Source organism: Syzygium oleosum, unplaced genomic scaffold (assembly GCF_021117445.2).
Source record: "Syzygium oleosum isolate NSW1041296 unplaced genomic scaffold, Sole_v2.1 Sole_v2.01, whole genome shotgun sequence".
Lineage (NCBI taxonomy): Eukaryota > Viridiplantae > Streptophyta > Magnoliopsida > Myrtales > Myrtaceae > Syzygium > Syzygium oleosum.
This window is the reverse complement of record NW_026607485.1, coordinates 10905255-10918944: the sequence shown is the minus strand read 5'-3', so window position 1 is coordinate 10918944 and position 13690 is coordinate 10905255. Positions and strand designations below refer to the sequence as shown.

General features: G+C 38.8%; 1 protein-coding gene across 1 annotated transcript; it reads right to left on the bottom strand.

The window, feature by feature from the left end:
- Positions 1 to 7700: 7700 nt before the first annotated feature.
- On the bottom strand, positions 7701 to 9354 carry LOC115663936 (trans-resveratrol di-O-methyltransferase-like). Its single transcript, XM_030585898.2, has 2 exons — positions 8575 to 9354; positions 7701 to 8003 (listed from the first exon to the last, which is right to left on the bottom strand). The coding sequence occupies exons 1-2, from the start codon at positions 9352 to 9354 to the stop codon at positions 7701 to 7703; spliced, it is 1083 nt and encodes a 360-aa protein (XP_030441758.1).
- Between the last annotated feature and the right edge of the window lie 4336 nt (positions 9355 to 13690).

Here is a 13690-nt window from a genome sequence, read left to right as displayed (position 1 = left end):
CAGAGCATTTGTTTTCTTGGAAAGTAATTCTGTAACCAATATCACATAATTGACTAATGCTAATTAAATTGAAATTCAAACCTTTAACGAGTGAGACTTCATTGATGATGAGATTATCGATTTTGATAGTTCCCTTGCCAATTATTTTTCCTTTGTTGTTGCCTCCAAAGGATACACTTCCTCCTTTAATTCTTTCTAACTTAATGAATTTCAGAGGATCTCCGGTCATGTGTCTTGAGTAACCACTGTCAAGGTACCACTTGTTCTTTCTTTTCTTTAGTACCTGCAAAAGATAAGTAACTCACTTTTTTCTTTGGTACCCATATTTTCTTGGGTCTATTTTGGTTAGGATCAGTCATTCTCAGAATATCTCTCTGAACAGGTTTCCAAACCTTAGGACAGTCACTCTTAAAGTGATTTGAATCACCGCAATTTAAAAATTTTTGGGAAATTTGACCATTGAATTTTACAAACTGCTTTAGAAAGTGATTTTTATAAGCAAATTTAGAAGGTCTTTTCTTTAGTCTTTCTTTGACATTCGGAAAAGTATTTTTCAATTCAGTATTTTTTTCAAAATCCAGACCTGATTTATTATAATAAGGAACTTGAATTGACAAAATATGTTGAAGATTTTTCGAACCCATTGAGAATTTCTTGGTTATATTAGAAATGTCATTTTTTAAAAGTTCTTTTTCATTAGAGATGCGATCAAAACTTTCCTTAGAAATATTTTTCAGATCAGAAATTTCCTTTTTCAGTGAATCATTTTCCTTTTCAAGAAAATCTTTACTCTTCTTGATAAGATTAAACTCTTTTTGCAAGAAATCAATCTTATCCTTTTGCTGTTTTAAAAGATTGTTTTCCTTTTTTAAACATTCAATTGACTCATCAATTTCCTTGTTTTGAGTCGTACTTCTTAGAGACACAATCTCCTTCTTCAATACAGAAATCTTTTTGAAGGCAGTTTTATTAACAAAGATTAATTCATCAATATAATTTGCAACTGCTTCAGGAATATTTGAATTACTTACCTCATCTTCATCATCAGAACTTGATTCTGAGTCTGATTTTGCCATCAAACAAATATTGGCAAACTCTTGTTCGCTTTCATCATCCTCTGAATCACTCCATGTTTCAGCTTTGAAAGCCTTCTTATATCGTTCATATTTACCTTTGTTCTTCTTGAGAAGAGGACATTTGGGCTTTATGTGTCCGTTCTTTTTGTAGTGGAAACATATCACATCTTTGTTTTCTTCATCTTCGACACTAGATTTCTTCTGAAAATTTAGCTTCTTGGCTTTTGATGGCTCAGAATTCTTGAATTGCTTCTTTGACTTATTCATCTTCACCTTCTTTGCCATCTTTCTCAGTTTCTTGACCATTAGAGCCAATTCTTCATCTTCATCTTCATCTTCATCTGAATCTATATCTGTGTCATCAGAATCAATGTTAGTTTTTAAAGCAATGGACTTTTTACCTTTGGGTTCTTCAATTTCTAAGAACTTTTCAGTTTCATAGGATTGAAGAGTTCCGATAAGTTCGTCCACCGTAAGTGGTATGATCCCATGAGTTTCTTGAATAGAAACTTTAATGTTGTTCCATTCTTTTGAAAGAGCTCTCAGCAACTTATTCACCTTCATAGGTTCTGAGATGGGATTGTTTTGGAATTCAAGCCCATTTACGATCTCAGTGAATCTGCTCTGCATCTCAGAAATTGTTTCATTTGGTTTCTGAGTGAAGGACTCATACTGCCCAAGGAGAATGTTGAGATTTGTCTCCTTGACTCTTTCTGTTCCTTCATGGACAAGCTTGAGACGATCCCAAATTTCTTTCACAGTTTTGAGATTTGCAATTCGTTTGTAATCAACGCTTGCTAAACCATTGTATATGGCCGTTCTGATCTTTGCATCCAAATGGATTCTTCTGGAAATTTCCTTGGCCGAGAGAAGTAAAGCTTGAGGTCTGATTTGCTCTCTAACTCCTTCAAAAGAAGGTGTCTCATTTTGCCCTTTTGAAGTTTCTGGGGATTTTGTTTCGTTTGGGATGATTCCATGTTCAACGATGTCCCATATGTCTTGATCTATTCCCAAGATGAATGTCTTCATCTTGTTTTCGCAGACACTGTACTCAGTTCCATTGAAATAAGATGGTCTGTTGTTGTGACCTGACTCAGCATTACTAGCCATCAAGAATCGTTAGCTCATAAGTAAAATAACACTTCAAAGAAAAATGAGCACTAGGCTCTGATACCAATTGTTATGGCTAGTGCTATCACCTAGAGGGGGTGAATAGGTGATTTTACCGAATTAAATGATTTAAACGTGCAGAATGAATGTAGTCGAGATCAACAACTCAAATGATTAATATCAGATGGATGAGTATGACAAACATGTAAAAAAGTTGTCGTCAAATGATTGCGTCTGATGATCAAGATGATGTTGTGACAAACTTATTTGACATATATGTATGCAGTATAATTTCAGCAATTATAAATAAAAGTTTAGGGATAGAGAATACTGCATACAGATCTTTATAGTGGTTCGGCTTTATCAAGCCTACGTCCACTCTCCACGCTGCCAGTCTGTTGGCTGTATTTCACTATTGAATCACCAGAAGATTATAAGAGCAGTGCTTCTCAGATGATAGACTACACTATCACGTACACTTCTCACTCACGTAATTTTCTTTCTAAAATCACAACGTGGAAAACAGTAATCACAAGTGTGTAAGATCGAAGCTTTATTCAAACTTTGGAATTCTCGATTCTAGTTCTTATTTCTTGTATGACGTTTGCACTCCTCTTATACTCATCTACTTCCAATCTATCCGTTGGACAGTCTTCAGAGGATTAATCTCTAAATCAACCCATTGGAAAAACTTCCCAAAAGAAGATGCATAGCCATTAGAAGAAGAACCATTATCTCCATGTGATTTGATCGCCCATACAATCAAATCAAGGTTTCCATAAGTGTAGTTCTTCGTATTTAAGGAACGATCTTGTGATTGACAATTTGAATATCTTGAAATATCAATTTGATTATCCTGCATAAACTTGCCAAAAGTAACACTCATTAAATCCGACGAGTAATTTTGAGTCTAATGACAAAGTCCTTTCATCGACTAAGTCTGATAACTCAGCATTTACCTACATCAAATAACTTAAGTGTAATTCTGGTCAGTAACAGATAGTTTTGTCATTCCTCAAAATTCACTAGGGATTTTTTTCAACACCTATAAACACGGAATGATTTATCAAATTTCTTAGAAAACTCAATCTTTTTCTTTGGCAACCAAGAAAAGACCGTCGGGTATCCCTTAGGGTTTCTCCATGGCGCATTCATTCTTCGCCAAGTTCCATTCATCCCTAGGGTTGAAGTCTTTGCTGTCTCAATCCTATAGTATTCCCTCACAAAATCTATTGCAAGTTTTTTTGTAGGCTGGGACCACGTTGACCTCCCATAGGCAATGCAACACCTTTTTCCATTCAGATGGAAGAGTGTTGATCATAACATTCAACTTCTTAAAGTCCAGCATACAGTAACCACTCCAGATGATTTTCTGTATCATCTTATTGACCTTGACCACGTGATTCTCCAAATCGCCACTTTCCCATCGATAAGCATCTAACTCAGCTCTCAACGCTGCAATTCTTGCCTTTTGTTCAGCCGATTGTGGGATAATAGGTGTGCACATCCTACGGGGCGACATTGTTCCTGCAACAAATGCAGAACCAAACAGGATTACACATAATCCATAGAGCATATGATCAGCAAATTTTTTTTTCTCGGTGGTCAACGCCGGTCAACGGTAGTCAACGGTCAACGGATGACCGAGGTCGGGTCAACGGGTCTCCGGGTCGAGTCATCGGGTTCAAAGAAAAAACGGGTTGGATCGGACCAACCGGGTCGGGCCGGGCCTTTCGGCCTAGGAGAATAACCGGCGTGGCTGACGTCAGCCACATCCACACGCGCTTGCTTGGCGCATGCCGCGCACATGCGCGCGGCAACTGCTGCACACGTGCGATGCACATGCCGGCGAGCCGCCGCTTGCGGCCGCACATGGAGGCGCGTCCGGCATCCCCTGGCGGCATTCCACCCGTCGTTTTTCTCATCTCGACAAGCACTACGACCCTACACTTTCAAAAATAAATTTTGACTCTCGAAAATCAAGAAACGACCTCGAACAGTACGGCCGAGTGTCGATTTTTTGTACCCCGAGCGTTCGTTGGCGCCGTTTCACGAATTTCGGCCAACAATCCATTTTATAAACATGTTAAACGATTAGGAAACAAGAACACAAGCTCTGATACCAATGTTGGAAACAGATTCCTAAACAAAATGCGGAAAAACGGAAACAAATTCCTAAAAGACGAAAAACTGGAACTAACGAGTAACGTTAAAAACATATGCGGAAATGTGCCCAGTTGAAACTTGAATCACCGATCGTTTAAAGTACATCACCAAGAAGGACGTACCTTGTTTTCCACGGATTATGCTCTGATTGCAACGCCGAGAGAGTACGATTCTTCGATCGTCAAGTGAGAGCCCTTTTTTTTTAGTGAGAGAAGTTTCTTCTTGTGAGTGTGAATATCAAAAAATTAACTGACAGAACTTACGTAACCTTTTTGCCTCACTCTTTTGTTCATTTTGCAATTTTCCACAAATAACTGCCTCGGCGGTTATTTCTCTCTCATGGGCCATTTCAAGACTAACGGGCTGGGTTAGCCCAACATGGGCAGCCCAAAATTATAAAACCCATCACAATCCATGGACATCCATTTCTAAGAACGTCCCTTTGCGTTTTATATTTTGGAGATCTAACACTCTTTGGAGGGACAATTTAAAAAAATGAAAAAAATGATTGCTCAAAATTATGCACCTCATGCTTTTGATGAAATTTTTTAGTATGATTGTTTGTTTTGAAAATACAAATTTTCTCACGCTTAAAGCTGATGAGCTCTTAAAATGCTCATATCTTTTGAAGGAGATTTTGCACGAAGATTTTGCATGTTTAATTCACTATCTTCCATGCGGTAATTATCAAAATAGACAATTCAATGAATGATATGGAATAATTGAGAATGCTAAATGAGATGTGTCAGGATGATGAAAGGCAAGCCTGATCCGACACACGATCCCTTGTTTAAGATGAGTGGAAAAATTCCATATCCTCAAGTTAAAGTTTTCTCGTGAAAGGTACACAAACTAAAATGACGAGGGGCATTTCGTTCTGTATTCTAAAGAGTGCAAGTAAACCATTGCTTAACCCATTGGAGGTTGAGTATTTGGAGAATTCTTTTGAAATTAACCCACTCAAGAACCACCCCACGTTGGAGCAAATTGGAAGTAAATATGACATTACAAGGTGAGAAAAATGGATAAAATTTCATTGTCCTTACTTGCATCAATCTTCGAGTGTCTTTATTGCAAATCAACTCACACAAAAATTTAACCGCATTAATGTGATAAACAACATTTATTTATCCATCATACACACATTTATCCATTGCATAGCTCAATTGAGCCTGCAAATTCATTTCTAAACCTAGTTGATGATCACCCCCGCACTGGGGCAAGACAGATAAGTTACTGTGGTGGAATAGTATGGCATGGAGTGTCAATTAAAGGTGAAAGCACCGAGAATACCAATGGTGCTAAATTTATTCAAGAGTTGACGGAGCCATAAAAGTCGAAGTCCAGCTGGCTCGGGAACGTGTTGCAAAAAAAAAATCATCCTGAATGATGTGGCCAAAGGCCAAGTCTGCAAAAATCATCCTTAACGGAGAAACAATGATCTCCCAAGTTGCGAAGAACAAGTGTTTAACATGGCCAATGGAGCGTCTACACGATAAGGCAATCTCTGGTGAAGGAGAAGATTGGTAACAATGCCACCAGCTTCAAATCCCTTCAATGAAAAATTTTTGAGCATAGGCCACTCTTTAGTGTACTCTTATTTGAACTAAGATTTGGATGATTGGTGATCTAAACTATGAAAGAAGATCATGCATATTAGATATAGATTTTGAGACGGACTACTCATTGCCCCCACTAAAGTTAAATTCACTGGGGACTGGTAGGATTGGCTGTCCTAATAAGTAAGTCCATCTTTAAATGCTTTGGAGATTGGAGAGCCACCTTTAATGTGTCAATTGTTGTGGCTCCCTACTTGCTTCATAGTGGATTTTCCTAGGAAAACATCCAACCACAATAAAACTGTGAAACCCTAATAATGATACCAAGTCTGACAGGGGAACGAATTAAAGAGATAGCAGGAAAATAAATAAATTGAAAACACGATAAAAGTAAAAGAGTACTTTTTAGTATTGATCGTTTCTCGCCTTTTTACTATTTTACAAAGTGAGTCCATTTATATATACACTTCAAGAGATATTCATCTTGTGCTAAAGATAAGGAAAGGATCGTATCCTGCGCTGAAGATGAGGATAAGATCAAGATCATATCTTGTTTAGGGGCCTAATACCCTAAAAAAACCTCTAACTTTAGCTCTTGTCCCAATTTTACATTTTATCTCATAAAAAACCTCCAACTTTAGGTCATCTCCCAATTGTACCATAAACTTTTTTTGTCTTATAAAAAATCCTCTACTTTAGGTCCAATACCAATTCTATCATAAACTTTTTTTGTCTCATAAAAAAATCCTAGCTTTAGGTCTAATTTCAATTTCACTCTAATTTTTTGTCTCATGAAAGATCACTAATTTTTACTCGAGTTCCAAATCTTCTTTCCATTAACTCTCCGTCAAAATCGTCCTTAATGATTTTGCACTCGGTCTTCAATTTCTCCTGCTTGGGAATGTTTCATCTCTCACGATTGGAGAGCTCGCGCTCATGAAGGTCAAACAACTCTTGCTTGAGAGTTTTCCATCTCTTGATTGTCAAAAAGAAATTTTGAATGGAGGGTTAATGGGGGCAGATTTGTCACTCTAATAAAAGTTTGTGATTTTTTATTATAAAAATGTTAGGGTAAAATTGGGACTGGACAGTAAAATTGAGACAAGACTTAAAGTTTGGGGTTTTCGTAGGATTAAAAAAAAATTTAGGGTAGAATTGAGACAATAACTAAAATTGAGGGTTTTTTATGGGACGAAAAAAAGTTTACAGTAGAATTGAAACACGACCTAAAGTTGGTGTTTTTTATGAGACAAAAGGTAAAATTGGAATAAAAGGTAAAGTTATAGGTTTTTTAAGGTATTAGGCCCTTGTTTAGATATATGCACTTCAAGAAATATTCTTCTTGTGCTGAGAGGAAAAGATCAAGATCATATCTTGTTAGGAAAATATCTTGCTGAAGATAAGGAAAAAATGAAGATCATATCTTGTTAGGAAAAGATCGTATCTTTAACTTGTTCAACATGATACATCGATCATATCTTGTTAGGAAAAGATCATATCTTTGACTTGCTCAACATGATACATGCCTTGTATCTTACTTAATTATTGAACAAGGATAACCTAAAAATAATTCTTTTACAGTAAGGCATGATTCTACAAATAAAGTATTGTTGTAGTTGACGAAGGAAGAGATGGAGGGACCCAATTTAGAAGTGCCACTCAATAATTCAAAGATAAAATATGTAGACTAAATTATAACATCAATATAGGTTCCAATACAATCGATCGTCAAGTAATAGCAAAAGTAGAACAAAAATTAACCAAGCAAATCAAATAAGCAGAAATATAATCAAGGATAAATCTCAATGAGAGATCGAAGGCCCAGGTGAGAGACAATCTTGTAACCGCTAAAGCCAGCATCAACAAACAGCTTTTTCCATTCCTTTTCATCCCTTTCTTTCCCGTTGAATGTCACCATCATCAACATGTCAAAGAAGAGTTGCGTTTGGGTGGATGTATGATCTTCTGTTTGATTGCCTACTACCATATCTATCATAATGACTTTTCCAAACTTGCCTCGACCTGACACCGCTTCTTTGCATCGCTTCAGTATCTCAATGCATTTTTCATCGCTCCAGTCGTGTAATATCCACTGTATCCACAAGAGTCTTGGTCAACTGGTTGGAGGTTAAGGTTCTTATTGGAATGGTAATGTAAAAACAAAATAATGTCCATAGAAAGAGTTTCTCTTTTTAACTCTTTTACGTAGGTTACCAAGATTTGCACTAAAATGGAGTACTGTTTACGTGGTTGCCATATGGACTTTCAATGCGATTATAGTTCATGTAAGAGTTGCTCATTGATACATTCATGAAATGGAAAGATCTGACCAAATTTAGTTGTACTCATCTGTACTTTTGATTAAGCAAATTCAATGGCCACTTTAAACTCAAATATTTTGCAAAAATATTCCATGAAAAAACGCGTACATGTATTGGGACAACACATAACAATACAGACAAAATCTAGTTATTGACAACAAGATGATTGACAAGTAATCAATAAATATTTTACTATCTATATTTATATTCAAAATGATTGTAAAGAAATCCATAGTCAAGTTATGTATATTGTAAAAATCAAATTATTCGGTCAGTAGATTTGAACTGCAACCATGGACAACCTATATCATTTGAGATACAGCATAGAGGCATAGTACTTACCTTGAGAATGATTGCATCCGCCGGGGAAATTTCCACAAACATGTCGCCTCCGACAAACTTCAACCTCTCACTTCCGACCAAACCATCCACCACGTGTGGTTGATCGAACACGGTGCACTCCAAGTGTGGGAACGCCTCCGTGATGGCCTTACCCATCGTCCCAGTCCCACCTCCAACGTCGACCACCGAGCTCAGCCCCTCGAACACTCCCCCACATGTATCCACCACCGCCTTCGCTATTAGACTCGAGTCGCTCGCCATCACCTCGTTGAACAAGCAATTGGCCTTAGGATTGCGCCATGCATCCCACGCGGGTACGCCATGCGCCATCTCGAATGTTGATGAATGGACATCTTCTCCATCCCCCAACCATGCGCTCAGCCACTGGCCCGTGGAGAAAGGTTTGAGTGCGAACAACGCCAAGGGCACTAAACTCAAGGGGTTGTGCTTTACAAGGAGCCGGGACACACAGGTGAGCGCGTAACCAGTTTGGCGATCTGCTTCTTCAATGTCCCGTACCTCGAAGAAGCCGGAGTGGACAAGGGTGCGCATGAGGCGATGGATGCAATGAGCTTTGGTGGGTTGAATATGGAGTGCGGAGACGAGTTCGAGGAGGGTCATGGGTCGGCCATGGTTATGGATTAGGTCAGGTATGCCTAGTTCAATGGCACAATTTAGACACATTGAGTTGATGAAGCTATAAATGTGGTTCCATATGTGGGCTTGAGCTCGGAGGAGCTCGCTAGCGGTCGCATCCCCGTGTCCATTACCCAAATTCATGTCGAAAACACCTTCCTCTGTAGTCGTCGAACCTCTCTCACAACATATGTGTTTGCTACCTTTATGTTATATATGGAAATAGACCACGAAAACACCCTCCCCGTGAAAACATACGATATATCCAATAATGGTCGATATTGTTGGGTAATTTTATAATGTTGTTGCTCGTCTTTTTCCCGGTACGCCATTATGAAGCCACAATGGGCATCGTCTAGTGTACTTTGCGACGCCTCCAACGCATCTTTATGGGATACCACCATTTAACAACGTGGAATTGCAGGTGTGTCCAAGGAACAATGCATAAAAGGCATTAAAGGTCCTTGAACTATTAAAAATATTCAATCAAGTTCCTCAACTTGTGCAAGCTAAAATATGTAGAATGGTGGAACAAATGTGCACACATGGAAGGAAATGAGGTATGAGATAAAAAAGAAATTATCTACGAAATGAATCATTAAATGGGACAAGTAGTTATTGGAATACAACACTAATACCCTGTAAAATGTCCCGATACAAGAGACTACACGCATACAAGGTACGTTGTGATCTCGTATTTCGAGCAATACGGAGTGTATTTTTTGACACTAGCTGTCATAGAGATGAAAATTCCAGGGACAACTCAAAAGTTCACCACGCTTGAACTAGTGACACCCAAGTCTCGAAAATCAGCAAAATCACAACCCGAAGGTACTTAGCCCTCTCCTGCATGTTGCTCGAAGCACTTCTTCGAATCACCAACGATAAAGCAACATTAAACTGATGTTGTAAGAGTTAATTCTCAGTTCAAATCACAAGCTTGCTACATGCAAACAAAAGCACTGCAATTCAGTATTATAATTCAAGAAAGGCTATCACATATTCTCTTCCTACTACATTTACAGCTCCAAGAGCTCAACGTGAACAAAAACGGTGCAAGTCCAATGTAATATACAATTGACTCAGTCACTACAGAAGAAAATAAAAAGAAAAAGAAAAAAAATAACAGCTCGTGATGGAGAAAGACCGCCGGCAGATGTCTCGTGAACTGTCGCTAAGGACCTCTTGGGCTTACGCCAACAAAACATTGACTTATCATCTATCTTATTATACCCGGTCTGCCAGAAAGGCTTCGTCATCTTTTGCCGGCTCACCTATCTATATTATTTTCCTCGGTCTGCCAGAGGAGTCTACTAATTCCTTACATAAATGAACTGGGCTTATTCGTCAATTTGAGCTGACGGGGAGCCGTGCTTACCAGTAGAAAGAACATATCTACCGGATGCGTTACATAATACGAAAGGAACATCTACCTTTGATTATACAAGTCCACGGTCTACCTTTTCTTTTTCCTTGACCAAACTACAGTCTCCTTAATTCAGACGTTTCTTACTTACCCAATAATTCAATGACGAGAAGCCCTAGCAAACAAGCTTACGGAAGTCGTTGATCTTTCAAACGCAGAAGAGAATTCAAGAGTACATTTATTTCACGGAAAATGAATGATTTGGAAAATATATTTCTTAAAATGATCATTCGTATTTTTTGCAAAAACGAATGAACGAAAGATATTTTCATTGTCAATGAAAATGTTTCTACGTAAATTGCTATCAATAATAAAAACATTTCTTATTAACTAATTATTTCACAAAACAAACGGAGCCTCAAGGCGATACCCGTCCAGGAAGAAAGAGCTCTAGGAAATTTCAATGCAAAACACAAGCAATGAAAACAGCTAAAAATAGAAGTAAAAGACAAACGTTGTTCTAGTAACCTCAAATATGGAAAACATTACGGAAGACGGAATGTTTCTCTATGGTTGTATATCCCATATTACCCAATATATGTCTTCCGCACATTGGTGTGTTGATGCTGAGAGGCCTAGTTTGGACATTTTTATTCCCTGGCAAGCATCGCATTGACTTGAGGGCGAGGTTCAGAAGAGGTGTAACTGTAATGAACGTTATTATTCCGAATACTGTGGTAACTGTGATGAACACTTAACATATAGCTTATCTTTGTAATTGTTGAAATATCCCACGTCCCCAAATATATGTCTTAACATATAGCTTATCTCTGTGGTTGTTGAAATATCCACATCCTGAATATATGTCTTCCGCACATTGGTATGCTAATGCTGCGAGGCCTAGTTTGAACATTTTTATTCCCAAGCCTAGTTTGAACATTGACTTGAGGGCAAGGTTGAGAATAGGTGTAAATGTAATGAACAATTTTATTCCCAGTATCTGGCAACTGTAATGAACACTTAAAATATAGCTTATCTCAATGGTTGTTGAAACATTTTTATTCCCACGCCTAGTTTGAACATTGACTCGAGGGCGAGGTTCACAAGAGTTGCAAATGTAATGAACATTTTATTCCTGGTACCACGGCAACTATAATGAACACTTAAAATATAGCTTATCTCTATGGTTGTTGAAATATCCCACATTCCCGAACATATGACTTTCACACATTGGTATGCTGATGCTGAGAGGCCTACTTTGAACTTTTTTATTCCCAGGCCTAATTTGAACACTAACCTGAGGGTGAGGATCATAAGAGGCGTAAATGTAATGAACATTTTTATTCCCAGTACCTGGCAACTGTAATGAACACTTAAAATATAGCTTATCTCTATGCCTATTGAAATATCCCATATTCCCAAATATATGCCTTTCGCACATTGATATGTTGATGCTGAGTAGGGGTGAGCATGATTTCAAGGTAGAACCTAAAACTTGAGAACCAGACCGGTGGGAACCTGTCGGTTCCAGATTCCAGGGTCTGCAGGGTAAGTTCCAGGTTCCAAAATAAGGAATCTGTTTCGACGAGTAGGTTCCAGGTTTTAGGTAGGTGGAATCTGGAACCTGAAACAAGTTTTTTGTGTTTTTCTTAGTCTATGTCTTCATGCGATCCTGCAGTATTCCATGGCGTTTGATGATAAGTGTATAATATGGAATCATTAGTCTGAGTTTCCATTTTATGACTGAAACTTTTACTTTGTTAATAATTTATATTCTTCGTATGTCTAACTATAAGTTGTAGTAAGTGGATTATAGCATCAAGTAATGATCATTAAAGGTGATAATTCACTATAATTGTTTAATAATATAGGTGGAACCTGAGTAGACTCTAGAACCTGTGACACGGTAGATTCTAAGTTTCAAGGTATGTAGAGTAGGTTCCACGTTCCAAAAAATGAGGAACCTATTTCAACAGGTAGGTTCCAGGTTTCAAATGAAACCTGTATGAAACCTGAAATTGCTCACCCCTAATTATTTTTTTTTTTTTGGTCTGTCCTACTCTAGCTCTTAACCCACTCTCAGACTTTTGTCCTGTCTCCTTGCAAAGCGCGGAAGTCGAAACTCACATCTGAAACTAAACGCCCCACCCCTAATGTTGAGAGGCATAATTAAACATTTTTATTCCCAGGTCTAGTTTGAACATTGACTTGAGGGCGAGGTTCAAAAGAGTTGTGAATGTTACGAACATTATTATTCTCAATCACGTGGCAACTGCAATGAATACTTAAGAATATAGGTGACCCGAATAATACGGGTTATCTGTACCTCCAAGTGCATAAAGGATTGAACATTTTTTTTCAATTTAATGAGAAGAAGTCGAGGAGCTTTGCCTGTTTTTCTTCCCCCTCTCTTGGTGGCTGGGTCCCACCTTTTTTTCTTAAGCGGTGGTTGGGTCCACCACTCTTCTCTCAATTACCTCTCTTTTCTCTACTTAATTGATAAATTGCCAATTAGTTTTTTTTGGGTTTCGTAGATGTCAACTTATTGATTTCCTGGCTCAATTCCCTAAAGAACCCTCAACTTTAGCATTATCCCAATTATATCTCAAACTTTTTTTTTGTCTCATAAAAAACCCCAAATTTTTACTTTTGTCTCAAATCTACCCAGTGAACTTTTCGTCCAATTTTTTAATATTATTTTTTTATTTTTTCGAATTTTTTTATTTTTTCTTTTCTTTTCTTTTTCCTTTCCTTTTTTTTTTGTTTCACCTTCTGGCTGGTCGCCGGTCCGACGACCAGCCAGAGGCAGGGGCCGACGAGGTCGGCCCCGCCGGTCGCTGGCGAGGGTCGGCCTCGCCGGCGTTGGGCGAAGCCGACCTCGCCAATAGCCGGCGGGGCCGAGCCTCGCCGGGGCGGCGAGGCTCGACCACGCCGGCCGCCGGCGAGCCGACCTCGCCAATAGCCGGCGGGGCGGAGCCTCGCCGTTCTTGGCGAGCCGACCTCGCCGGTTCTGCCGACTGGTGCCGACCTCGCCAATAGCCGGCAGGGCCGAGCCTCGCCGGCCACGGCGAGGCTCGGACCCGCCGGCTATTGGCGAGGTCGACCTCGCCAAGG

What these genes read in the sequence shown, in the direction of transcription:
- LOC115663936 (XM_030585898.2), bottom strand. Translation starts at nt 9,354, where the DNA reads ATGAATTTGGGTAATGGACACGGGGATGCGACCGCTAGCGAGCTCCTC. An exon ending in CGGATGCAATCATTCTCAAG is followed by an intron (nt 8,004 to 8,574) that starts GTAAGTACTATG and finishes TTGTGGATACAG; the next exon opens with TGGATATTACACGACTGGAG.